The sequence below is a fragment of the Phocoena sinus genome, chromosome 15, assembly GCF_008692025.1.
Source record: "Phocoena sinus isolate mPhoSin1 chromosome 15, mPhoSin1.pri, whole genome shotgun sequence".
NCBI lineage: Eukaryota > Metazoa > Chordata > Mammalia > Artiodactyla > Phocoenidae > Phocoena > Phocoena sinus.
In genome coordinates, this window is record NC_045777.1 from 83,894,045 (window position 1) to 83,919,745 (window position 25,701).

At 42.4% G+C, this 25,701-nt stretch overlaps 1 protein-coding gene across 2 annotated transcripts; it reads left to right on the forward strand.

Annotated features, from left to right (window-relative positions):
* LOC116739567 (zinc finger protein 510) lies at positions 1–25,292 on the forward strand. Of its 2 annotated transcripts, XR_004345634.1 has the most exons (6): positions 1–318; positions 685–884; positions 1,144–1,290; positions 2,062–2,203; positions 12,949–13,093; positions 13,378–15,107. XR_004345634.1 is itself a non-coding variant. In XM_032603969.1 (5 exons), exons 2-5 carry the CDS (start codon positions 2,147–2,149, stop codon positions 24,459–24,461), a joined length of 351 nt encoding a protein of 116 aa, XP_032459860.1. In that variant the 5' UTR covers positions 1,102–1,290; positions 2,062–2,146; the 3' UTR covers positions 24,462–25,292. The 2 variants fall into 2 exon arrangements, 1 of the variants encoding a protein (XP_032459860.1); XM_032603969.1 differs by lacking the exons at positions 1–318; positions 685–884 and adding an exon at positions 24,409–25,292 and having other exon boundaries at positions 1,102–1,290; positions 13,378–13,473.
* Positions 25,293–25,701: the final 409 nt, after the last annotated feature.

Here is a 25,701-nt window from a genome sequence, read left to right on the forward strand (position 1 = left end):
CCTGGTGGTCTCGGGCCTGTCTAGGCGCGGCCGCGCGTGGGGGTGGCGGTAGGCCCTGGAGGTCGGCGTCCTGTTCAGCGCGGGCCTCCCGAGGCTGCGAAGAGGGGCGCGGGGCGGAGGCAGAGGCAGCGCCGCCTGGGCCGCGTCCACACTGAATGGAGGGAGACTGGGGGTCCCGAGCGAACGCGCGGGAAGGGCCGCGTTTGTGGGAGAGGCCGCGCTGGCTGCGGGGTCTTCATCCTCGTAATCGCCGAGGCGGCCCGAACGCGGCCCAGAGGACTGAGCGACAGACCCCATCGGGCCCCGCAGCCCGGGGAGGTAAGACTAGCCCCGTGATGCTTCTCGGCGCGGCGTGGCGCGCGTTCCTCGGGCCCGAATACGTAACCGAAGCGTGTGTGCCCGAGGCTTGCGGCGGCGGTGTGCATCCCGGGTTTCCTTAGTTCCCTTAGACTGGTATCCGTCTGGCCCAGCGCGGTCCGGAGCAGCCTCCGGCCGCGACGGAGACGCCCCGCAGCTGTGTCGTCCAGGGGCCGAGGGCACTTAAGCCGCGGCCGGCCCGCCTTTGTCCTCAGCCTCCTCTGCGGTCGTAGAAGTGCGGCCTGAGGTCTCTGGAGCTGCGTGTTCTCAGAGAGGCAGATATGGCACTCGGATGAAGGTTCCCGCTGAAGTGAATTTGTCCCCTAGGCTCTACTGGAACAGAGCATCTCTACTGAGCCGGAAGGAGGGGGACTCCAGGAACGGGAATCTCACAGGGAAGAACCCCCGCTCCCTCTTAGCCTCTGACCCAAGACCCATCGGAGCTTCAGAAGAGAAGCGGAAGAAACCCAGAAAGGGATTGTATCGCCCGGAGGGCGGAGGCTTGAGGGATTTCACCACCATCAGCTGTGAGTCACTTTGGAAGAGAGAAGGGAGCTGGGACTGAGTGAGACATGTGGCGGGAGTGGTGGGATGCTGGGGGATTCCTCAGCTGGGAAGCTTTTATCTTTAACCCCACCCCCAATGGCAACCTCCCCTCCCTTCATTCTCCACCAGTTCTTTCCAGAAGCTGGGCAGCGCTTTTCTGTCGTTCGTGTTCTTAGAGTCAAGAGTAGTAGTTCCCAGACGGTTTGCCAGGATTATCTATTTTTTTTTTTCATTTGACAGAAGGGAAAAAGCCTGAAAGGGGAAATGACTTGTGAAGAATCAGTAAGAGGCACACAGAAGTCCTGGCATGTGCTGTCCACACGATCGCACGGAAACACATTTCCTCTTAAAAAAATCCTTTTGAGGATGTCCCTGGTGGTCCAGTGGGTAAGACTCCATGCTTCCAATGCAGGGGCCCGGGTTCGATCCCTGGTCAGGGAACTAGATCCCGCATGCATGCTGCAACTAAGAAGTCCACATGCTTCAACTAAAGATCCCCTGTGCTGCAATTAAGACCCGGTGCAGCCATTAAAAAGAAAAAAAAAAAAGATAACTATTAAAAAAAATCCTTTTGAGAAGAAGCAAGTTAGAAGAAACAGTTTTTCTTTTTAAAAAAACAAGTTTAGGGCTTCCCTGGTGGCGCAGTGGTTGGGAGTCCGCCTGCCGATGCAGGGGACACGGGTTCGTGCCCCGGTCCGGGAAGATCCCACGTGCCGCGGAGCGGCTGGGCCCGTGGGCCATGGCTGCTGAGCCTGCGCGTCCGGAGCCTGTGCTCCGCGGCGGGGGAGGCCACAGCAGTGAGAGGCCTGCGTACCGCAAAAAAAAAAAAACCCCAAAAAAAAAAAAAAAAAAAAAAAAAAAACAAGTTTAAGGCACCTGTCCCTTTTTTCAAAACTTTATGAGGATTCTCGGACTCGGGGTTAACATCTTGGTAGAAAAACAGTTACGCAAAATAGCCTTTAGGGTTTTTCCCCCTGCTATATGTTTTAATGAAGGCATCGTATTTCATATTTTGAGATGCTATCATATGCTTAATAATTCTGCTTTAAATACTTCTGTGTTAGTGAGAGGGGAACATAAATAGGTAAAGGAGTAGGGAACATTGTGGGTTTAAGGAGTCACAAAGGGGCAGGTGTTAACCTTCCTCTCCTTCTCCAGGATTAAAGGTTACCCAGCTGGCGTGTGGAAGTTTCTAGGAAGAGCGTTGAGGAGCTCTCATCATCCCTTTCCTCCTCTTCCAGGAATGCCTTCCCAGGTTTTGACAGTCTTCCAAGAACAACAGAAAATGAACAAATCCCAGGTGAAGTATTTCTTTTCTCTATTCCCTATTTCATTTTCCAGTGGATTTCATGGCTTTTTTTAGGGTGTTCATATATTACGATGGAAAAGTGGAAATAGATAAAAAGCCACCAAAATGGGATTCATCCTATCCTTCCCACCCCTCACCTCATCCTGGGTAGCATCTAGGCTCTACTACCTTTAAGATGTCATCATTTCTTAAACCTGTGTTTTCTGCTTAATTCTTTCTCCCCTTATCAGAGCTTCATCTCCTCTCCCCTGCACTGTTGGAACAGTTTTTTGCTTCTTTCTCCCCGAGGTTAAGTCTGTCCTCCTGAGTAATCTGAAATGCTATTCAGATGATGGCACTTCAGTATGGAAACCACTTGAATAGCTTCTGGCCCTCCAGAGGGGAAAGGCTGAGTTCTTATCATGAAATTAAGGCTGTTGAGAACAGAACCACTTCCTATTTCTCTTTGTTTTATTAAATATTTTAAAAAATTCTCATATTCTACATTTTATTCAACAGTGATTGATTAGTGTGTGAGGTACTGAACTGTGTGCCACAGACTCTGCTCAAAACGATGTCGAGACCTGGTCCCTTTTTGATGGAGTTCACAGTTTAGAGAAGGTGACATTTAAAGAGTAAACATGTAACAGTGGTCTCCAGTGACCCCAAACGTGACATAACTTCCTGAACACATCCGGTTACCACCCACCTGTGCATCTCACTCACGTCTCTGTCCTGCGGGCTGACCTGGGAGCCCTGCTCCACTTCCTTTCCTGAGTCTCCAGTTCATCTCTCAGGAGCTAACTTGGGGGAGATCTCTTCCAGGAAGCCCTTCTCCTCTTTCTTTGTCCCCCTCTGGATTAATTGCCCTTCCCCTCTGTGCTCCACAATGCCCCTGCTGTCCCTGTCACTGCACTTTGTCCATTGCGTGGAAATTAGCTGTTTGTGTCTGCGCTGACAGGCCATTAGCCCTTCAAAGTCCATGTTCATGCCGTGTTCATCTTCATATTTTCCGTTCCTCACCCTGTGCCTTGCTCCTGGTAGGTGCTCATCATGTGTTTGTGGCTGAGTAAGCAAATGGTAGGCTTGGGAACCAAACTCTGCTCTGACTGGATAATCACCCTACCTGAATACAGAGCAGGGTCATCCAGGAGAATTGGGGTCTCCTTTCCCTTCTCTGAATGCTATCTTGGATCATGCAAGGTGGAGTATTTTTGTTATTGTTGGTTTTGTAAGAATTCGTGTTTGTTTGAGCAGTATTAGGTTTACAGCAAAGCTGGGCTGAAGGTACAGAGATTTCCCATATACCACCTGCCCCCAGACACCTACAGCCTTCCCCGTTATCAACAATCCCCACCAGACGGTACGCTTGTTAAGGTGGATGAACCTACGCTGACACGTCATTGCCACCCAAAATCTATAGTTTACGTTAGGGTTCACTCTTGGTGGCGTACGTTCTGTGGGTTTTGATGAACGTGTCACATGTATTCACCATTATAGTATCATACAGGGTAGTTTCACTGCATTTAAAACTCCTCAGTGTGCCACCTGTTCATCCCTCTCTTCCCTCCCTGCCTCCCCTCCCCCCACCAGCCACTTCATTGTCTCCATTGTTTGGCCTTTTCCAGAATGTCGTATAGTTGCAATCATACAGTATGTAGCTTCTTCAGATTGGCTTTTTTTGACCTAGTAATATTCATTTAAGATTTCTTCGCTTCTTTTCATGGCTTGATAGCTCATTTTGTTTTAGTGCTGAATAGTATTCCATTGTCTAGATGTACCACAGTTTATCCATTCACCTACTGAAGAACATCTTGGTCGCTTCCAGATTTGGGAAGTTGAGAGCAAGGCTACCATAAGCATCTGTGTGCAGGTTATTGTGTGGACGTAAGTTTTTAACTTCATTGGGTGAATACCAGGGAGCATGATTGCTGGGCTGTACGGGGACAGCATGTTTATCTTTGTAAGAAACCATCAAACTATCTCCCGAAGTAGCTGTGCCGTGTTGCATTCCCACCAGCAGTGAATGAGAATTCCTGTTGCTCCACATCCTCGCCAGCATTTGGTGTTGTCAGTGTTCTGGAGCTTGGGCATTCTAACAGGTGTATAGTGGAATCTCATTGGTGTAATATGCAGTTCCCTAATGACATGTGATGTGGAGCATCTTTTCATATGCTTATTGTTTGCATTCTGTATATCTTCTTTGGTAAGCAGTCCCTTAAAGTCTTGGGTTGTTTGTTTTCTTATTGTTGAGTTTTAAGAGTTCTTTGTATATTTTGGATAATAGTCCTTTATCAGATGTGTCTGTTGCAGATATTTTCTCCTAGTTTGAGGCTTGTCTTTCCACTCTCTTGACAGTGTCTTTGACAGAGTGGAAATTTTTCATTTTAATGGAGTACAGCTTATCAGTTATTTCTTTCATGGATCATGCCCTTTGTGCTGTGTCTAAAAAGTGATTGCTAAACTGAAAATCATCAGATTTTCTCCTGTGTTATCTTCTAGGACTTTTGTAATTTTGTATTTTAGTTAAGTTTGTGATCCATTTTTAGTTAACTTTTGTGATGGGTGTAAAGTCTGTGTTTAGATTATTTCTTTTGCATGTGGATGTCCAGTTATTCCAGCACCATTTTTTGAAAAGACTGTCTTTGCTCCATTGTATTGTCTTTGTTCCTTTGTCAAAAATCAGTTGACTACATGTATGTGGGTCTATTTCTTGGATCTCCAGTTTGTTTCATTGATTTATTTGTCTATTCTTTCACTGTCTTGATTACTGTAGCTTTACAGTAAGGCTTTAAGTCAGGTAGTGTCCGTCCTCCAACCTTGTTCCTCTCTTTCAATATTGTTTGGCTATTCTGGGTCATTTGCCTTTTTAAAAGTTTAGAACCAGTTTGTTGATATCCACAAAATAATTGACTGGGATTTTGAGATTTCATTGAATATGTAGATCAGGTTTGGAAGAACTGACATCATGGTAACATTGAGTCTTCCTGTCCACAAACATGTAATATCTCTCCATTTATTTAGTTCCGCTATTTCTTTCATCAGAGTTTTACAGTTTTCCTCATATACATCTTGTATGTATTTTGTTAGATTTATACATAAGTATTTCATTTGGGGGGGTGAGTGAATGTAAATGATACTGTTTTTAATTTCAAATTCCACTTGTTCATTGGTGTTATATAGAAAAATGATTGAGTTTTATATATTAACCTTGTGCCCTGCAAAATTGCTATAATCGCTTAGTAGTTTCAGGACTTTTTTGTTGATTCTTTCAGATTTTCTACATAGACGATTTTGTCATCTGACAACAAAGACAGTTTTATTTCTTCCTTCCTAATCAGTATACCTTTTGTTTCCTTTTCTTGTCTTGTTGCGTTAGCTAGGACTTCCAGTACAGTGTTGAAAAGGAGTGGTGTAAGGGGACATCCTTGCCTTGTTCCTTATATTAGTGGGAAAGCTGCTAGTTTCTCACCATTATGTATGATGTTATCTGTAGGCTTTTGTAGATTTCTTTATCAAGTTGAGGAAGTTCCTCTTTGTTCCTGATTTACTGAGAGTTTATTTATTTTGGCTGTGTTGGGTCTTCATTGCTGTGTGTGGGCTTTCTCTAGGTGCGGCTAGCAGGGGCTACTCTTTGTTGTGGTGCATGGGCTTCTCACTGCGGTGGCTTCTCTTGTTGCGGAGCATGGGCTGTAGGTGCACAGGCTTCAGTAGTTGCAGCATGCAGGCTCAGCAGTTGCGGCACACTGGCCCTAGAGTGCACAGGCTTCTGTAGTTGAGGTGCATGGGCTCAGTAGTTGCGGTGTGTGGGCTCTAGGGCACGTGGGCTTCAGTAGTTATTGTGCATGGGCTCCAGTAGTTGTGGCACATGGGCTCTAGAGCGCAGGCTTAGTAGTTGTGGTGCGCAGGCTTCGTTGCTCCGCGGCATGTGGGATCTTCCCGGACCAGGGTTTGAACCTGTGTCCCCTACGTTGGCAAACGGATTCTTTTTTTTTTTTTGCGGTACGTGGGCCTCTCACTGTTGTGGCCTCTCCCGTTGTGGTGTGTATTTCTTTTTATATTTTGTGAAGGATTTTTGCATCTATATTCATGAGAGATATTTGTCTGTGGTTTTCTTATCTTGTAATGTCTTTGTCTTGAGACAAAGAGGTAGGAACTATTCCCTGTTTCTATTTCCTGAAAGAGATTGTAGATATTTAGTATAATTTCTTTCATAAGTGTTTGGTAGAATTTATGAGTGAACCCATCTAGGCTTGGTTCTTTTTGTTTTGGAAGGTTATTAATTATTGACTCAATTTAAAAATACAGACTTATTTAGATTGTGTATTTGTTCTTGTGTGAGTTGGGTAGATTGTGACTTTGAACAGATTGGTCCACTTCATCATTGTCAAATTTGTGGGCAGAGAGTTACTCATTATATTTATTATTTTAATGTCAATGGGATCTGTAGTTATATCCCCACTTTCATTTCTGATATTAGTAATTTGTGTTTTCTCTTTTTCTTAGTCTAGCTAGAGGTTTATTAATTTTATTGATCTTTTCAAAGAATCGGCTTTTGGGGCTTCCTTGGTGGCGCAGTGGTTGAGAGTCCGCCTGCCGATGCAGGGGACACGGGTTCGTGCCCCGGTCCGGGAAGATCCCACATGCCGCAGAGCAGCTGGGCCCGTGAGCCATGGCCGCTGAGCCTGTGCTCCACAACGGGAGAGGCCACAACAGTGGGAGGCCCGCGTACCGCAAAAAAAAAAAAAAAAAAAGAATCGGCTTTTGGTTTCATTGATTTTTCTCCATTGATTTCCTATTTTCAGTTTCTTTTGAAATTTCATTTTGATTCTACTTCAGTTTCTATTATTTCTTTTTTTCTGCTTACTTTTGATTTAATTTGTTCTTCATATAGTTTCCTAAGGTGGAATCTTAGATGACTGATTTTATTTATTTATTTATTTGTTGTGGTACGCGGGCCTCTCACTGTTGTGGCCTCTCCCACTGCAGAGCACAGGCTCCGGACACACAGGCTTAGTGGCCGTGGCTCACGGGCCCAGCCGCTCCGCGGCATGTGGGATCCTCCCGGACCGGGGCACGAACCTGTGTCCCCTGCATCGGCAGGCGGACTCCCAACCACTGCGCCACCAGGGAAGCCCAGATGACTGATTTTAGATCTTTCTTTTTTCTAAATATATGCACTCAATGCTATAAATTTAGTATTGATTTTGCTGCGTCACACAATAAATTGTGTTTTAATTTTCATTTAGTTCAAAATATTTTAAAATTTCTTTTGAGATTTCTTCTTTCACCCATGTGTTACTTAGAAATGTGTTGTTTAATCTTCTTGTATTTTAGAGTTTTTCAGCTATCTTTCTGTTACTGATTTATAGTTTAATTCCATTGTGGTCTGAGAGGTTAGACATTGTATGATTTCTGTTCTTTTAAATTTATTAAGGTGTGTTTTATGGCCCAGAATGTGGTCCATCTTGGTGAATATTCCACGTGAATTTGAGAAGAATGTGTATTGTGCTTTTGTTGGATGAAGCAGTCTATAGATGTCAATTAGAGCCAATTGACTGATGGTGTTGTTGAGTTCAACTACAGGCAAACCTCAGAGATATTGTGGGTTTGGTTCCAGACCATCCTAGTAAAGCGAATATCATAATGAAATGGGTCACACAAATTTTTCGGTTTTCCAGTGCCTATAAAAATTATGTTTACAGGGCTTCCCTGGTGGCGCAGTGGTTGAGAGTCCGCCTGCTGATGCAGGGGACACGGGTTCGTGCCCCGGTCCGGGAAGATCCCACATGTCACGGAGCGGCTAGGCCCGTGAGCCATGGCCGCTGAGCCTGCGCGTCCGGAGCCTGTGCTCCGCAATGGGAGAGGCCACAACAGTGAGAGGCCCGTGTACCGCAAAAAAAAACAAAAAAACATTATGTTTACACTGTACTGTAGTCTGTTAAGTGTGCAATAACATTATGCCTAAAAAATGCACATAATTTAAAAAATGATGCTGTTAGAAAAATGATGGTAGTAGACTTGCTCGATGCAGGGTTGCCACAAACCTTCAACTTGTATTAAAAAAAAAAATGGCAGTATCTGCGAAGCACAGTAAAATGAGGTTTGTCTTTGTGTCTTTACTGATTTCCTGCCCGCTGTTCGTGATAGAGCTGTGTTGAAGTCTCCAACATTAGATTCCATCTGTTTCTCCTCGTAGTTCTATCACTTTTTGCCGATGTATTTGACACTTTGTTGTTAGGTGCATACGTGTTAAGGATTGTTACCTCTTCTTGGAGATTTGACCCCTTTATCATTATGAATGACTTTCTTTATCCTTGATAACTTTTCTTACTTTGAAGTCTGCTATGTCTGAAAATAATATAGCCACTCCACTCCTGCTTTCTTTTGATTAGTATTATCATGGTGTGTCTTTCTCCATCCATGTACATGGTGGGGAGGGGTGTTCAAACTCTTATCTTTAAGGGAGTTCCCCCCACCCCCCCCAGTTTTTTTGTTGTGGTAAAATACACATATAAAATTTATCATTTTTAGATCCCTAATAAGGACCTACTGTATAGCACAGGGAACTCTACTCAATACTTTGTAATGATCTACGTAGGAAAAGAATCTAAAAAAGAGTGGATACATGTATATGTATAATTGATTCACTTTGCTGTACACCTGAAACTAACACAACATTGTAAATCAACTGTACTCCAAAAAAAAAAAAATCACTTTAACCATTTTAAGTATTCAGTAGTGTTAAATAAGTACATTTATAATGTTGTGCAACCGTCACTACCACCCATCCACATGACTCCTTATCTTACAAAGTTAAAACTCTGTACCCATTAAATGATAACTTCACATTCCTTCCTCCTCCTAGCCCCTGGCAACCATCATTATATTCTCTCTCTCTGTGATTTTGACTATTCTAAGTACCTCATATAAATGGTTTTATGTAGTATTTGTCTTTTTGTGCTTGTCTTATTTCACTTAGCATAATGTCCTCAAGGTTCATCCATGTTGTAGCATATGTGAAAATTTCCTTCCTTTCTATTGTATATACATATCACATTTGCTTATTTATTCGTCAGTGAACACTTGGGTTGCTTTCACATTTTAGTTAATGTGAGTAATATGGGTGTACAGATATTTCTTTTATTTAAAAAATTTATTTATTTATTTATTTTTGGCTGTGTTGGGTCTTTGTTTCTGTGTGTGGGCTTTCTCTAGTTGTGGCGAGTGGGGGCCACTCTTCATCGCGGTGCGTGGGCCTGTCACTGTCGTGGCTTCTATTGTTGTGGAGCACAAGCTCCAGACGCGCAGGCTCAGTAGTTGTGGCTCACAGGCCTAGTTGCTCTGCGGCACGTGGGATCTTCCCAGACCCGGGCTCGAACCCGTGTCCCCTGCACTGGCAGGCAGATTCTCAACTACTGCACCACCAGGGAAGCCCCAGATATTTAAGATCCTGCTTTCTGTTCTTTTGGGTGTATACCCAGAAGTGGAATTGCTTGGTCATGGTAATTCCGTTTTTAATTTTTTAAGGAACTGTCACACCCTTTTCTGTAACAGCTGTACTGTTTCACACCCCCACCAATAGTGCACAAGAGTTCCCATGGCTACACATCCTCTCCAGCACTTGTTATTTTGTAGTGGTTGTTGTGTTTTGTTGTGTTTTTTGTTTTCATAGTAGCCATCCTAATGGGTGTGAGGTGGTATTTCATTGTAGTTTTAATTCATATTCCACTAATGATCAGTGATATTGAGCATCTTTTCATGTGCTTATTGGCTATTTGTGTATTGTCTTTGGAGCAATGTCCAGGTCCTTTGTCCATTTTGAATTGGATGTTCGGGGAGTTTTTGGTGTTTAGTTTTAGGGGTTCTTTATATATTCTGGATATTAATCCCTTAACAGACATAATGATTTGCAGATATTTACTCCCATTCTGTGGGTTGCATTTTACTCTGTTGATAGTGTCTTGTTTTTATTTTTTGCAGTACGCGGGCCTCTCACTGTTGTGGCCTCTCCCATTGTGGAGCACAGGCTCCGGACGCACAGGCTCAGCGGCCATGGCTCACAGGCCCAGCCGCTCTGCAGCATGTGGGATCTTCCCGGACCCAGGCACAAACCTGTGTCCCCTGCATCGGCAGGCGGACTCTCAACCACTGCGCCACCAGGGAAGCCCTGATAGTGTCTTTTGATGCAGAACATTTTTAGTTTTCAGGGAGTCCAGTTTGTCTATTTTTTCTTTTGTTCCCTGTGCCTTTGGTGTCATATCTAAGAACTCATAGCCAGATACTGAGTCATGAAGCATTTGCCCTGTTTTCTTCTAAAAGTTTTATAGTTTTAAGTCTTACATTTAGGTCTTTGATCCATTTTGAGTTAATTTTTTTATTTGAGGTTAAGTAAAGATCCAACTTTATTCTTCTGCATGTGGATATTCAGTATTCCCAGTACCATTTGCTGAAATGACTATCTTTTCCCCATTGGGTGGTCTTGACAACCTTGTCAAAAAGCATTTGAGCATATATTTGAGGGTTTATTTCTGGGCTATTTTATTCCTTTGGTCTGTTTGTTTTTATGCCAGTACCACACCATTTTTAGTACTGTAGCTTTGTAGTATTATAAGGGATATTGGTCTGTAGTTTTCTTGCAACGTCTATGTCTGACTTTGTTATAAGGGTGATGCTGGCCTCATAGAATGAGTTAGGAAGCGTTCGCTCTTCTTCAATTTTTTGGAAAAATTTGAGAAGGATTTGTATTAGCTCTACTTTCTTTCTTTGGCTGTGCTGTGCAGCATGTGGAATCTTTGTTCCCCGACCAGGGATCAAACCCATGGCCCCTGCAGTGGAAGCGTGGAGTCTTAACCACTGGACTGCCAGGGAAGTCCCAGTATTAGTTTTTCTTTCTTTCTTTCTTTCTTTTTTTGCGGTACGCGGGCCTCTCACTGTTGTGGCCTCTCCCGTTGCGGAACAGAGGCTCTGGGCATGCAGGCCTAGTGACCATGGCTCATGGGCCTAGCTGCTCCGCGGCATGTGGGATCTTCCCGGACCGGGGCATGAACCCATGTCCCCTGCATCGGCAGGCAGACTCTCAACCACTGTGCCACCAGGGAAGCCCAGCTTTTCTTTAAATGTTTGGTAAAATGAACCAGTGAAGCCATGGTCCAGGACTTTTATTTGTCGGGATATTTTTGGTTACTGACCCAATTTCCATACTAGTTATAGGTGTATTCAGCGTGCCTGTTTTCTTCATGATTTAGTCTTGGTAGATTTTATGTTTCTAAAAATTTTTCTATTTCGTCTTGGTAATCCAATTTATTGTACCATTGTTCATAGTACTCTCCCATAATCCTTTTTACTTCAGCAGAATCGGTAGTAACGTTCATATCTTCATTTCTGATTTTAGTAATTTGAGGTTTTCCTTTTTTTTCTTATTCCATCTAGGTAAAAGTTTGTCAAATTTGTTCATCTTTTTTAAAAAACAGTTTTTGGTTTCATTTTCTCTGTTTTTCTGTTTTCTATTTTGTTTACATCTGCTCTAATCTTTATTATTTTCTTCTTTCTGCTAGCTTTGGGTTTAATTTGTTCTTTTTCTAGTTCCTTAAATTGTAATGTTTGGTTGTTGATTTGAGATCTTCCTTGCTGCTGTTTAATGTAAACATTACAGCTACCGTGGTGATTGCATGTGTGTCTTCACCAGCTCCTCATTTCTTCAGGGGCCACACCTCCCACCTGTGGAGGCACAAGATATCCCAGTGCTTTCTTCCCATTGGGAGGAAAACAGGTTGATTACATTTAAACTTTTAATGAGGAAGAAAAAGATAAATTAAGCTTATTATCATGTGGATTAGCAGAATGTATATAGTACTTATTAAAGATAAATAAATTGGGGGTGCTCAAAACTTTACTGCCAGGATGGTGATGAAGTATTTTGGAGACCACTGAACTACACGGATGAGTCCAGAATTACTGCACGGTGTGCCGCTGAACACCTCTGCAGTTCTTCCTCTTCTCGTGGCCCTGCCCTGTTCCTGTCATACTGCTGTGTGTTTTTCATACCTCTTTGACTTTGTGTATGTGCCTGCACCACATTAATGAAGATCTGCTATTGTGAATCCCGACCTGACAAACCAAAATAGTCATATCTCCTACATTATATAACACTGATTCTAGCATAGCTCTAATAATACCTTATTACACAATAAGTATTCATAGGTATGATTTGTCTCCCTACCAAGATTTAAGCTTCTTAAAGGCCAAATAAAAATGATTGATTTAGGGGCTTCCCTGGTGGCACAGTGGTTGAGAGTCCGCCTGCCGATGCAGGGGACACAGGTTCGTGCCCCGGTCCGGGAAGATCCCACATGCTGTGGAGCGGCTGGGCCTGTGAGCCATGGCCGCTGAGCCTGTGCATCTGGAGCTCCTCTCCCGGAGCTCCGCAACGGGAGAGGCCACAACAGTGAGAGGCCCACGTACTGCAAAAAAAGAAAAACAAAAAAGATTGATTTAGGTCAATATTCTTGGCAAGCTAGGATAGTTTCAGACACATGGTAGAAACTTCAGTTTTTTTTTTGTTTGAATTAATAAGTTAATCTACAATCTGGATTTTCCTATTATGATATCACTTTATCCCACAAAGTAAACCACAAAACAAGGTATGGAATAGGCAGCCTATATAATATTTATGGTAAACTCTCAAAATCAACATGTTAAGAATAATTTCTCATCTCTCTCACATCACCCAATACTGATCTCTTTGGCTTGAACAGAAGTGTGCTGGCCAGAGATCCATGTCATTCAAGGAGGACGTGACTGTAGACTTCACCTGGGATGAGTGGCTACAGCTGACCTGTATGCAGAGGACCCTGTACCAGGATGTGATGCTGGAAAACTCCAGCCACCTGGTCTCCGTGGGTGAGGAGCCTTCCCTGTGTCATGCTTCACAGTGTGCATTTTTTTCCTTAGCTGCCAAAACTTAGGAGCCCTTGGTGGAGCTTTATGATATTTGTGCACCTCATGGGTCAGAAATGATTGCTGCTATTGAGCACGAAAGAATGTTTCTGTTCTCATTTCCCTAAAGAAAGGTTCAAATGGGCACCATTATCATGTGAATCCTGAACCGGCACCTTCATTGTCCTTCAGGGCCCCCGATGTCCAAGCAACTTGTCTGAAGTCTTAACCCTGTATCTCACTCACAGGGTACTGCGTCAGCAAACCAGAGGTGATCTTCAAGCTAGAGCAAGGAGAAGAGCCGTGGCCATTAGAGAGAGCATTTCCATGCCAGAGTGATCCAGGTGAGTCAGTCATTATCAGGTGAAAAAAAAGAAGCCACTGGAAAAGCAGACCCAGATGGATTGGTCCAGAAGTTGAGACCTTTGGGGTCTGTCTCAGTACTTCTGTGTAGGGGCTTCAGACCTTGGGAAGTAACTGAACGGCGAGCCAGCCTGCCTCAGATAACCTGAACCCCATTTCCGTCCACCACTCTTAAGTACCAGTGCTTTCCTCTCTGGCCTGACTTTTAGGGAAGGTGACCACTCTGTGCCCAGTGTTGACCCCCTGCCTGCCTCCTGACCTTTGTTCTTGGTTTCTCCTTTCTAGTACTCCTCTCCTCTCCATTTTCGTGGACCGTTTTCTTTTCAGTTTCCCCGCAGGCATTTATTAATTCAGTCTGCAGATATTCTTACTCTGCCACCCACGCTCCTGGTGTCGGGGGTACACCAGTGAACAAACACTGTTCCTGAGCTCCTATAGCTTACAAGCTAGCAGGAGGAGGAGACGTGAATAAATAAGTTTACACATCCAGTGGTGACGAGAATGGTGAAAAGAACTAAAACAGGAGATAGAGAGCGGGGTGTGCTCTTGTAAAAGGTGGTTGGAGAATGCCTTTCTGATGATGTCAGCATTAGAGCAGATAAAGAAGTAAGGAGGTGAGATGTGGATCCTGGGGGTTCCAGGCGAAGGAAGAGCCACAGGGCCAAGTTCCTGCGGCAGCAGTTTGTTGGAAGTGCTCTGAGGAAAACAGGGAGGCCAGAGTGGTGGCAGGGGAGCACCTGAGAGGGATGCTGGTGGGAGGTGACATCAGACAGGTAGCCAGGGGCCAAATGATGTCTTACAGGACACGGTGAGGGCTTTGACTTCATTTGGGGCGGGTTGTGTAGCTATTACTGGATTTCTGCAAAAGAGTATGTTTTAAAAGAATTTTTTTGCTACTATGCAGAGGAAATTGGGGACAGGGACAAGGGTGGTGGACAAAGTAAAAGCATAAAGACAGTGTGAAACGCTGGCTCCTGAAATACTGACCACCACCATTGTTAAGGCAAATCTTAATTCACTGCTCACCCTGACAGTCTTCGTAGCATCTTGGAAAAGAGTGAACAAAGTCAGGTTATTTATGAGATTTGAGGGTATAGTTTAAAGTATATTTTTTTAATTCAGGGGCTTAATAACCTTTGGGTAAGAATTATGATTTAACAGTTTAGGATTTGTGGACAGGTCTTGGAGAATAAGTAGTATAGTATCTATGGGAAAGGTGAGAAGTTTGTTTAAAAGGGTTTTGAGGAAGCTTCTGAAATGAACAGTAAGATCATTTGCAACTTTTATTTTCCTGGGCATGAGTTTCATGGGGCAGGAAAGTCCGTCGGTAACACAGTAGAACAGTAGTCATGGTAATGCAGAGAGTAAGCTGTGTGGATGTTGACGGTTTCAGCTCTCGACAGCAAAGAGGTGTTTGCAATGGCTCAGATGTGAAGTGAGGGAGGGGGTAGACGTGACGAAATGTGGCTCCACGTTGGGAGAGTAGGATTTGCTGTTGGGTAGGATGTGGAGTGAGAGAAGGGGGTGGGGAGCCGAGGATGACCTCAGTATTTAGTCTGAGCAACCTGCTGGGGTGGGAAGCGTTCGCTGAGATGGGAAAAGTGGGGAGGAGCAGTTCGGGGCAAATTTTTTTTTTTTTTTTTTTTTTTTTTTATGCGTTACGCGGGCCTCTCACTGTTGTGGCCTCTCCCGTTGCGGAGGACAGGCTCCGGACGCGCAGGCTCAGCGGCCATGGCTCACGGGCCCAGCCGCTCCGCGGCATGTGGGATCCTCCCAGACCGGGGCACGAACCCGTGTCCCCCGCATCGGCAGGCGGACTCCCAACCACTGCGCCACCAGGGAAGCCCCGGGGCAAATTTTTTAAGAAGTGACTTTGAGAAGCGTCAGTGACTTGAGATGATTATTCAAATTTAGATGTTGATAAGGCCCTTGGACATACAGATCTGGAGTTGGAGAACAGACAGGAGTGCAGATTAAATTTGAAAGTCATGAGTTGAAAGGTGGTATGCAGACATAACTGGGCCTTGGGCAGTGGATGTGGATAGACAGGAAAAGAGGCTGCAACCCACAGCCTTACAACACGTAGGAGTCACAAGTGTAACAGAGAAGAAAACCCAGAGAGATGTCTGGAGGGCAAGAAAGGTGCTTGTCAAGAAGGATACAATGAATTTCTAGTTTGAAATAGGAAATATGAAGTCAGCCTTTTCCCCCTTTGTTCCTGTAAACCATCTAAAACCAACTAGGAGATTGAGAAATGAGTTGCAGACTGGTATTTTGTATAAATCTGAGAAATAGCTAAACTTGAAACCATGACATAAGGGGAAGAACTGTTGAAAGCAATAAAAAAATCAAGCTGGGTACAGGCACCTGGAATTGGAACCAGAGAGGGACCTCCAGGGCTGCTGACCTCAGAAAGAAATGCAAGGTGACTAACCCTTAGCAAAACATCAGGAAGGGATTGAACAAGATTGTGGCAGGAACTTCCTTGTTACCTGCTTTGGTTCTGAGAAGCAGAGAAGTGGGATTCAGGGTGGAATCACACACATAACCCTTAACTGTGTAAAGTATTAGTCTTTGTAGCATTTGGGGGATAAACGAGACTTTGCACGTGAAAATGCCCATAGGTTTTCAGAGAGAAATAAAAAATAATCAAATACAATGTTAAGTCCTTGGTCCTAAGCAGCCAGTGCAGGATGCATGGATGTTTTCTTAAAAAAAAAAAAAAAAAGGTAGAAATAGAAAAAAAGAAAAGCCAAAAAAAAAAAAAAAAAAAAAATAGTAAGTGAAGAACACGCACCTGAAAAATATTGTCATAGAAGAGAGAAATATTGTGACCAAGTATCTCACTATGAATGTTTCACAGCTTAATGAAGCAATTGTTTTTATGATTCAAAAGCACAAGGAACAATATATAAGCACTGAGGGGAGAGATGAAGAGACACAGGAGATTGTCTGAAAGGTTCCAGTGCTCAGGAATGAACTGGAAGAAGAAACATCCTGACAGTAAAATGTGTAGAATTGGAAGGAGCACAAGGATCTGAAAACATAGTGAGGGGCCTGGAAGAGAGGAGCACAGGAAGTGAGCAGATGAAATGGGAATTGGGGCACAGTTAAAGGGGTCACATGTGGAAGACTGGAAAAGGAGGTTCAGCATGCATACCATCCAGTCCCCCACGTGGAAAGCCAGAGATAATTGAATAGAACAGATACTTAGAGATACATTTCAAAGAAGCTTCCTGGTATGAAAGAAGACTGGAGTCTACATGAAAAGGACTAACTTAGGGAAACTAACTCAGAACTGTCGCCACCATGGTGTATCCTAGGGAAGTTACTAGATTTTTAAAGAAAGAAAGGTTCTTTTTGGTCTGCAAAACCAAAGAATTAAGTCATTTAAAACTTTGTTGAGGAATACTGACAAATATAATTGTATATATTTAAAACGTACAGTGTGACGATTTGATGTACATATATTGTAGAATGGTTACCAAGATTAAGATAATTAACACATCCATCACCTTACATAGTTAACATGTAATTTGTATGTGTGTTTTTTTTGGGGTGGTGGTGAGAATGATTCAGATATATTTGCAACAGCGTTCAAGGGTACAATACCATATTATTAACTATAGTCACCATGCTCTACATTAGATCCCCAGCACTTGAATTAAGTCTTTTTTCTTTTAAATTCTGGCTGTGCTGCTCGGCTTGCAGGATCTCAGTTCCCTGACCAGGGTTTGAACCTGGGCCACAACAGCAAAAGCACTGAATCCTAACCACTAGGCCACCAGGGAACTCCCCAGTCATTTTTAAGGGGGAGAAAAAAATCAAGTTGATCTCAGACGTCCATAATAACATTCAGTGCTTTTAAAAGCACTGGAGAAAGAATTACAAAATCCTTAAGAACTAAAAGTAAATCCCAATAATTTTATATGTAGACAAAATGTTATTCAGCTAAAGTAACAACAGTAAGTTTGAACATGCAAGAATGCAGGGAAATATTGTTTTCGTGAATTCTTTGTAAAGAATTTTCTAGAACATGAACTTTAATCAAGAAATGGTAAAGTATAAAATAGCAGAAGATTGTTTTTGAGTGCTATTTAAGTGAGAACTAAGTCTAAAACTGAAGTGGGGATTGATTATCAGGATAGAATTAAAACATAAAGAACTTAAGATTTTAGGATTATTAGATATAAAATTTTAAAATTTGTGTGGAATAGCCACGTCCCAAAATAAACAAAGCAGTTTAGAAGGCTAAGAAAAACTAGGGGGAGCTTGCCCTTTCAAATTCAGTGCTAGCTATTGGCTGTAGTGTGATATTAATGTAAGAATAAACGGATCGGGGGCTTCCCTGGTGGCGCAGTGGTTGAGAATCTGCCTGCCAATGCAGGGGACACAGGTTCGCGCCCTGGTCTGGGAGGATCCCACATGCCGTGGAGCAACTAAGCCTGTAAGCCACAACTACTGAGCCTGTGCGTCTGGAGCCTGTGCTCCACAACGAGAGGTTGTGATAGTGAGAGGTCCGCGCACTGCGATGAAGAGTGTCCCCCACTTGCCACAACTAGAGAAAGCCCTTGCACAGAAACAAAGACCCAACACAGCCAAAAATAAATAAATTTTTAAAAAAAATCAGAGAACATTTCCCAGTGTGGTCAGAGGAAGTCCTGACTACTGAATAAAGGCACAGAGAGATGCAACACTGGTGCCTTTGAAGATGGGAGAATGAGGCTAAGAGCCAGGGAAGGCAGGGCTTAAAATAAAAAAATAAACGGATCAGAAGATTCCAGAACTAGCTCCATGCATATGGAAATCAGATATGTGAGAAACAAAGGGGAGGTAATTCAATAAGTGCTGTTGAGAAAATTATTCATATGGAGAAAACATTTGTCTTTTACCATTATACAGAAATCAATTTAAAAGTAAAATATATAAAACTTCTAGAAGGAAGTATAGTGGAATATGTTTATAACTATATAAAAGGGGAATATATGTACACTCTTGATATATATGTATCATCATCTATGTACAATCCTTATGAAAGGGTTCTCAAACAGCACAAAAATACTGTTTTAGAAGAAAAAAATAGATTATATTAAGAACATTCACTCATTACAAAACACCATAAAAATTCAAAATTCATGGCATAGAGTGAGAAGTTATTTGTAACATATATAACTAGCAAAGGCTTAATATCCAAAATACATTCATGGCTTTTCTCAAACAAATTTAAATAAGACATTATACATTATTCATTTTACTTAATTTCTGCTTCCTCCCACTGGAATGTAAACTTCATGAGAACAGGGTTTGTTTTCTTTCATGTCTGTGTTTCCACTGTCTAGGATAGTGCCAGCCACAGTTTAGCATTCAATAAAAGTTTGTTGAATAATGAACTACAATTCATAAGAAAAAGTCAAACAACCCAACAGAGAAGTGGACAAGACATACATGAAAAGGAGACACAAGTGGGAAACAAAAATACAAATGATAAATGAGAATATCTACAACTTCATTCGTAATAAGAGAAGTAAAAAGTATGACAGTGAAATAGCATTTTCTGTGCTCAAATTTGGCACAAATTAAGACGTCTTTCAATAGCAAGCAGTTTTGATCACATGATCACTCTGCTGGGAAGAGTTTGTCAAGAACTAGGTCTTACAATGTCCCTTCCCTGTACCTCATCTGTTCCTAAGAGTTAAGGTTTTCACTTTACCCAGTGACTGAAAAATTCCCACGTCCTCTATCTCCGCCTCGTCTGCCCTCTACTCTCTGTTTTACCCGAGGTGTAGTCTTTTCATTGTCAGTGTGGCAGAAACTAACCCTAAAATCATTTCTTCCAAATTGTAAATCTTCTCACGTTCCTTATTTCCACTTACTTGGGTTCTCATCCTTTTCTTCTTCCGTACCTGACAACCATGAAAAGTACCTGTAATACTGATCTGTCCATAGTTCCTCTTATTTTTAATCTTCTTTTGAAAACTGTCTTCTATAGCTTTTATTCTTACCTTCCAGTCACCTTACTTAAAACCAGAACCTTATTCTCTGATGCCTTATTTCATTCCTAATTTTAAGTATACACTTTTAAATCTAAAGCATCTGTTTCAGCTTGTTGCTGGCCTTATATAATCCTAGGGTTGTCCTCTATTACTTAAGATACCTTTTCTTTAACATATCAGTCCATACTCATCTTTTTTTGTTGATGTTACTCAAAAACTCATGGTAAGTTACATATGATCCTCCTTCTAAATACTACTCATGTATCTTACTCACATCTGCACCTCTTCTTGAGGTTTGCCTGTCCAGATCCTTAAGAAAGGGCTTAGGACTGTGCCTGGCATGTAGTTAATGCTTGTTGTGCGTATTTTACACTTAGTTTATGTTTGAGCTCAAGTACTCACCTCTGTTTTGAAGTGCTTCTTACTCTCTCCCCTCTTAGAATTCCCATTTCACTTAGTAGCTGAGCCACAAGGAATTCAGACCTCATCATATACTGTGACACCTGAGAGCATCTGGTTATTGCTGAGGCTTTTGTCCCCATCTGGGGGGTGTCTTTTTTTTTTAACTCTTCCTTAATTTGATGTATAGTATATAATAGATATGCTCATCTATTAATGCTTATATGTTTATTCAGAATGCTCATCTATTAATGCTTGTATGTTTATTCAGAAAGCATTTCCTAAGTACATAGGGCTACATCACTTACCTGTAGATTCTGATTCATAGGGTACATGGATTGACATGGGGCTATGACAGTCTATACTCCATGTTTTGTTTTTTTTTTTTATAAATTTTTTTTTTTTATTTTTGGCTGCACTGGGTCTTCGTTGCTGTGCGCGGGCTTTCTCTAGTTGCGATGAGCGGGGGCTACTCTTTGTTGAGGTGCGTGGGCTTCTCATTGTGGTGGCTTCTCTTGTTGCGGAGCGTGGGCTCTAGGCGCATGGGCTCAGTAGTTGTGGCTCACGGGCTCTAGAGCACAGGCTCAGCAGATGATTGTAGACCAGTGGTTGGTCTGTTTTGACCTTGGAGCTGCAGGCAGCTTGGTTACATTGTCTTATTTGCCTTCTCTGTCCTCACAGGTTGTAAGTACTCTGGTTCTTTCCAGATTTTTGTTTTATTTATATAGCTCATATTTTACACTTGTGCTAATTAACTAAAGTGGCATTTTAATTGTTCTTGCTTTGTAACACTTCTCCAAGTCCCTCTTCATTTCTATTTTTCAAGACTTTCTTGGCTTTTCCCACATTAATTCTTAGAGGCGACCTTTAGAACGGATTTACCAGGCTCCTGTCCAGAGCTTTTTGGGATTCTGATTGAATTTAAATTTAGTCTAAAGTAGCTGCCTACTGAGTGGCACTCCTAATCCCATTGGCTGGACCACTTCCCCCCAACCAGAGGCAGGGCTCAGAGACAGTTTCTGTTGGTTTTTTTCCTGTGAGTGGGCCATACTTTCTTTGCATGTTTTGTAATTTTTTGCTGAAAACTAGACATTTTAGATAACGTGGGAACTCTGGAAATCAGATTCTCCCCCTGCCCCAGGGAATTTTTGTTGTGGGTTCTTGTCGTTTGCGTCCTTACTGACTTTTCTAAACTATTTTTATAAGTCTATATCCTTCGTCATGTGTGGCCACTTAACTTTTTAGTTTTTGTTTTATACTGGAGTATAGTTGACTTACAATGTCATGTTAGTTTCTGGTGTACAGCAAAGTGATTCATAAAGATTCATAAAGAATATATGTATTCTTTTTCGTATTCTTTTCCACTGTGATTTATTACAAGTTATTGAATATAGTTCCCTGTGCTATACAATAGGTCCTTGTTGGTTATCTATCTTATATTTAGTAGTGTGTATATGTTAATCCCAAACTCCTAATTTATCCCTCCCCACTACCTTTCCCCTTTGGTAACCATAAGTTTGTTTTTGAAGTCTGTGAATCTGTTTGTTTTGTAAATAAGCTCGTTTGTATCATTTTTTTTAGATTCCACATATAAGTGATATCATATTTGTCTTTGTCTGACTTAGTATGAGAATCTCTAGGTCCATCCATGTCGCTACAAATAGTGTTATTCCATTCTTGGTGTCTGGGTAATATTCCACTGTATATATGTACCACGTTTTCTTTATCCATTCCTCTGTTGATGGGCATTTAGGTTGCTTCCATGCCTTGGCTATTGTAAATACTGCTGCTATGAACATTGGGGTGCATTTATCTTTTTGAATTATGGTTTTCTCTGGATATATGCCCAGGAGTGAGATTGCTGGATCATACGGTAGTTCTATTTTTAGTTCCTTAAGGAACCTCTATACTGTTCTCCATAGTGGCTGCACCAATTTACATTCCCACCAACAGTGCAGGAGGGTTCTCTTTTCTCCACACCCTCTCTAGCATTTATTGTTTATAGACTTTTTGGTGACGGCCAGTCCGATTACTGTGAGGTGATAACCTCATTGTAGTTTTTTTTTTTTAAACATCTTTATTGGGGTATAATTGCTTTACAATGGTGTGTTAGTTTCTGCTTTATAACAAAGTGAATCAGGTATACATATACATATGTTCCTCATTGTAGTTTTGATTTGCATTTTCTAATAATTAGCGATGCTGAGCATCTTTTAATGTGCTTTTTAGCCATCTGTATGTCTTCTGTGGAGCAATGTCTATTTAGATCTTCTGCCCATTTTTTGATTGGGTTATTTTGATACTGAGCTGCATGAGCTGTTTGTATATTTTGGAGACTAATTCCTTGTCAGTGGCTTTATTTACAAATATTTTTTTCCCCATCTGTCGGTTGACTTTTTGTTGTTTATCATTTCCTTTATTGTGCAAAAGCTTTTAAGTTTAATTAGGTCCCATTTGGTTTTTTGTTTTTATTTTCGTTATTCTAGGAGGTGGATCCAAAAAGATACTGCTGCGATTTATGTTGAGGAGTGTTCTCTGCTTATGTTTTCCCTCTAAGAGTTCTATAGTGTCCGGCCTTACTTACACTTAGGTCTTTAATCTATTTTGAGTTTTTGTGTATGGTATTAGAGAATGTTCTGATTTCATTCTTTTACATGTAGTTGTCCAGTTTTCCCAGCACCACTTATTGAAGAGACTGTCTTCTCGTATATTCTTGCCTCCTTTGTTGTAAATTAGGTGACCATAGGTGCGTGGGTTTATTTCTGGGCTTTCTATCCTGTTCCATTGCTCTCTCTATATATTTTTTCAGTACCATACTGTTTTGATTACTGTAGCTTTGTCAGGGCACCTGATTCCTCCAGCTCCGTTTTTCTCTCTCAGGATTACTTTGGATATTTGGGGTCTTTTGTGTTTCTGTGCAAACGTAAAAAATTTTTGTTCTAGTTCTATAAAAAAATGCCATTGGTAACTTGATAGGGATTGCATTGAATCTGTGTATTGTGTGGTCACTTAATTCTGTTCCATTAGCTTCCAGAGGTCAGCTGTGTTTTGTCAGCTTCTGTAAACACCTGGAGCCAAAAAAACGGGACATTTCCCCAGTTTTGCAGGCTGGCTGTGTTGGGCACTCCTTCAGCGCTTAGCCAGGCTGGTTCCACTCTGCCTTAGCCTTCACTTCCAGCTTACATGGAGCCTGCAGGCCAGTCCAGGTGAGAGCATAGGGACTTTTCAGGTCTTTTCTGAGCTGTGTCTCACCTGGGCACACACGATGTGCACTAGGAAGCTTTTCAAAAGCTCGTATTGCCACACACAACTCCATTTTCCAACCTGTCCCTTCCCAGGCTTCTCAACAGGTCTGCTACTCACTTTGACTGTCATCCTGCCCCCCAGGTTGCTGCCCTCACCCCCAGGACTTGTGCCTTTAAACGCCTTTGGCACCAGCCCTCTGGGAAGACTGCTCTGAGTCAAGGAAACAACAAAGGGAAGCTCTGTTACTGACTTACAGACAGCAGCCCACAGGTGAGGCCCACAAGCACAGCCCTGTGGGGTAAGGTCTCATTCTTGCCCTGCCCCCAGCAACCTGTGCCTGGGACTCAGGCTGCCATCAATCAGGCTGGTGACCGGAGATGTGGGGGACAGTGGGTGGGCAGCTTTCTCATTGCAAAGTGTTGCCCTTATCAAGCTTCCTTGGTGGTTCTAAGTCCCACACTAGATTCTAGAGTTTTGCCAGCGTTGCCAGCTCATTAATTGTTCATGTTGGGGAAGGGGGACAGATTTCTCTACTCTGCCATTTTTGGTGAAATCACTTCCCGTCAGTTTTCGAGCACTTCCTGATTGCTAATACAAATGACTGTTCTACACTTAATTTTCCTAATCAGCATTGGAATAAGCTTTTACTCTTAAGAGCTCTGGTTCCGTTTAGTGGAGAATAATTACAAACCAAGATCTGGGTGAACATTTTTCTTTTTCTTTGTGGGGGGGGGGCGGGCACACACATTTTTCTGAAGGTAAAATACTGCATATTAGGAATTTAATACTATTATAGTGTGCTAGTATTTATTAGGATTCTGTTGATTCCACAAATAATCTTGTTGAAAAGATTACTGTTGAAAAGATTTTAAGACTCACTCTTGTATTTCATCATTAGTGTACTACTAAGTTTTGGAGGAAGGCATTTTAGAAGACATGACTGCAGTTCATTTTTTGTTGGCTAATTCTGTGTAAGTGTCAGATTGGCTGCCAAGCAAAGTGGCTGAACCAAGAGATTGAAATCTCATGTACAATTCCAAACAGGGGGTCCAGGGAGGTAGGGGACCCTCCCCATCCCGTTCCATGGTGTTATCCAGAGAAAAGTTTCTCTTCAACGTATTACTTTTCCATCCCCTAAGCAGGAGTTGGCAAAATATGGATCATAGGCCAAATTTGGCCTACTGCCTTTTTTTTTTTTTTTTTCTGCCTCTTTTTTGTACAGCATAAACCAAGAATGGTTTTTGTATGTTTTAGAATAATAAGTTCTATCAAACACAGCCCAAGCAAGGGAAGGAGGAAAGGCAGTGAAGAACCAACTTTTAAGAATGTGACTCTTTTAAGAATGTGACTCAGAGGATGACACAGATTTCCCTAATGGGCTCCAACATAATCACCTGGCCGCACCTACCTGAAAGGTAAGTTGAGAAGTCAAATCTCCAGCGATGTGCCAGTTGAAACTGAAGGGGGAATCTCTTTCATAAACAAAGCAGGGTAACACTGTAGTACAGTCAGCAGCCCAGTTGATTAAACTGAGTTCTACAAAGTGACGCAGACACTCACATGTAGAACTCTTTCATCATAAGAACGTTTACAAGCAGCTGTGCCATTTTCCTGAAAGTTGGCTTGGGTAGAAGTTGCCAGAAAAGGCACAGAAGGCACCATTTAGGTACCTAAGCTATAAAATTCTGGCTAAAACTGAACAGAATAAAACATTATTGGGGATTTTAATTAGGGGCCTTTAATTTCCCTGTGTGCATGTTTTCGTATTTCTGGAGGAGTCCTGGGCACAGTGTTAACTGTACTACTCAGTTAAAAACATACTTATTTTATCAGCATTGGTTTCTGTGTGGACCCCACTGTTTCTTCATGCCAAACCCCAATTCCATCCCTTCCCCCACAGGTACTCACACTGATGAAGGTATGACCTTAAGCACATACTACTGTAGCCTCGCCTCTATGAGGGTGTGTGTGTAACTTTAATTGATGTAAACATTTTTTAGTTGCACGAAATCTCATTCCTTCTTTCATTCATATCTAAAAGTGTTAATCAGCTGTGCTACAACAGAGCACACACTGCTAACTGCTGGACACCACCCCACTGCTTGATCCACATTTCACTCACCTCTTCTTTTTTTTTTTTTTTTTTTTTTTTTTTGCGGTATGCGGGCCTTTCACTGTTGTGGCCTCTCCCGTTGTGGAGCACAGGCTCTGGACACGCAGGCTCAGCGGCCATGGCTCACGGGCCCAGCCGCTCCGCGGCATGCGGGATCTTCCCAGACCAGGGCACAAAACCGTGTCCCCTCCATCGGTAGGCGTACTCTCAACCACTGTGCCACCAGGGAAGCCCCCCTCACTCACCTCTTCTAATGACAGTCACCTAGGATATCTCAAAAGTCCTGCTGTGGTGAAATTCCCTGTATATACATCCTCCTGTGTATAGAATTTCTCCGGGATCTATCAACAGATTGGGGTACTACTGCATGATAAAGCACATGTATTATTGAATTTAAAAGGTATTTCCAGGTTAGTTTCCTAGATGCCTGTATCATTTTACATACTTCCACAGTATAC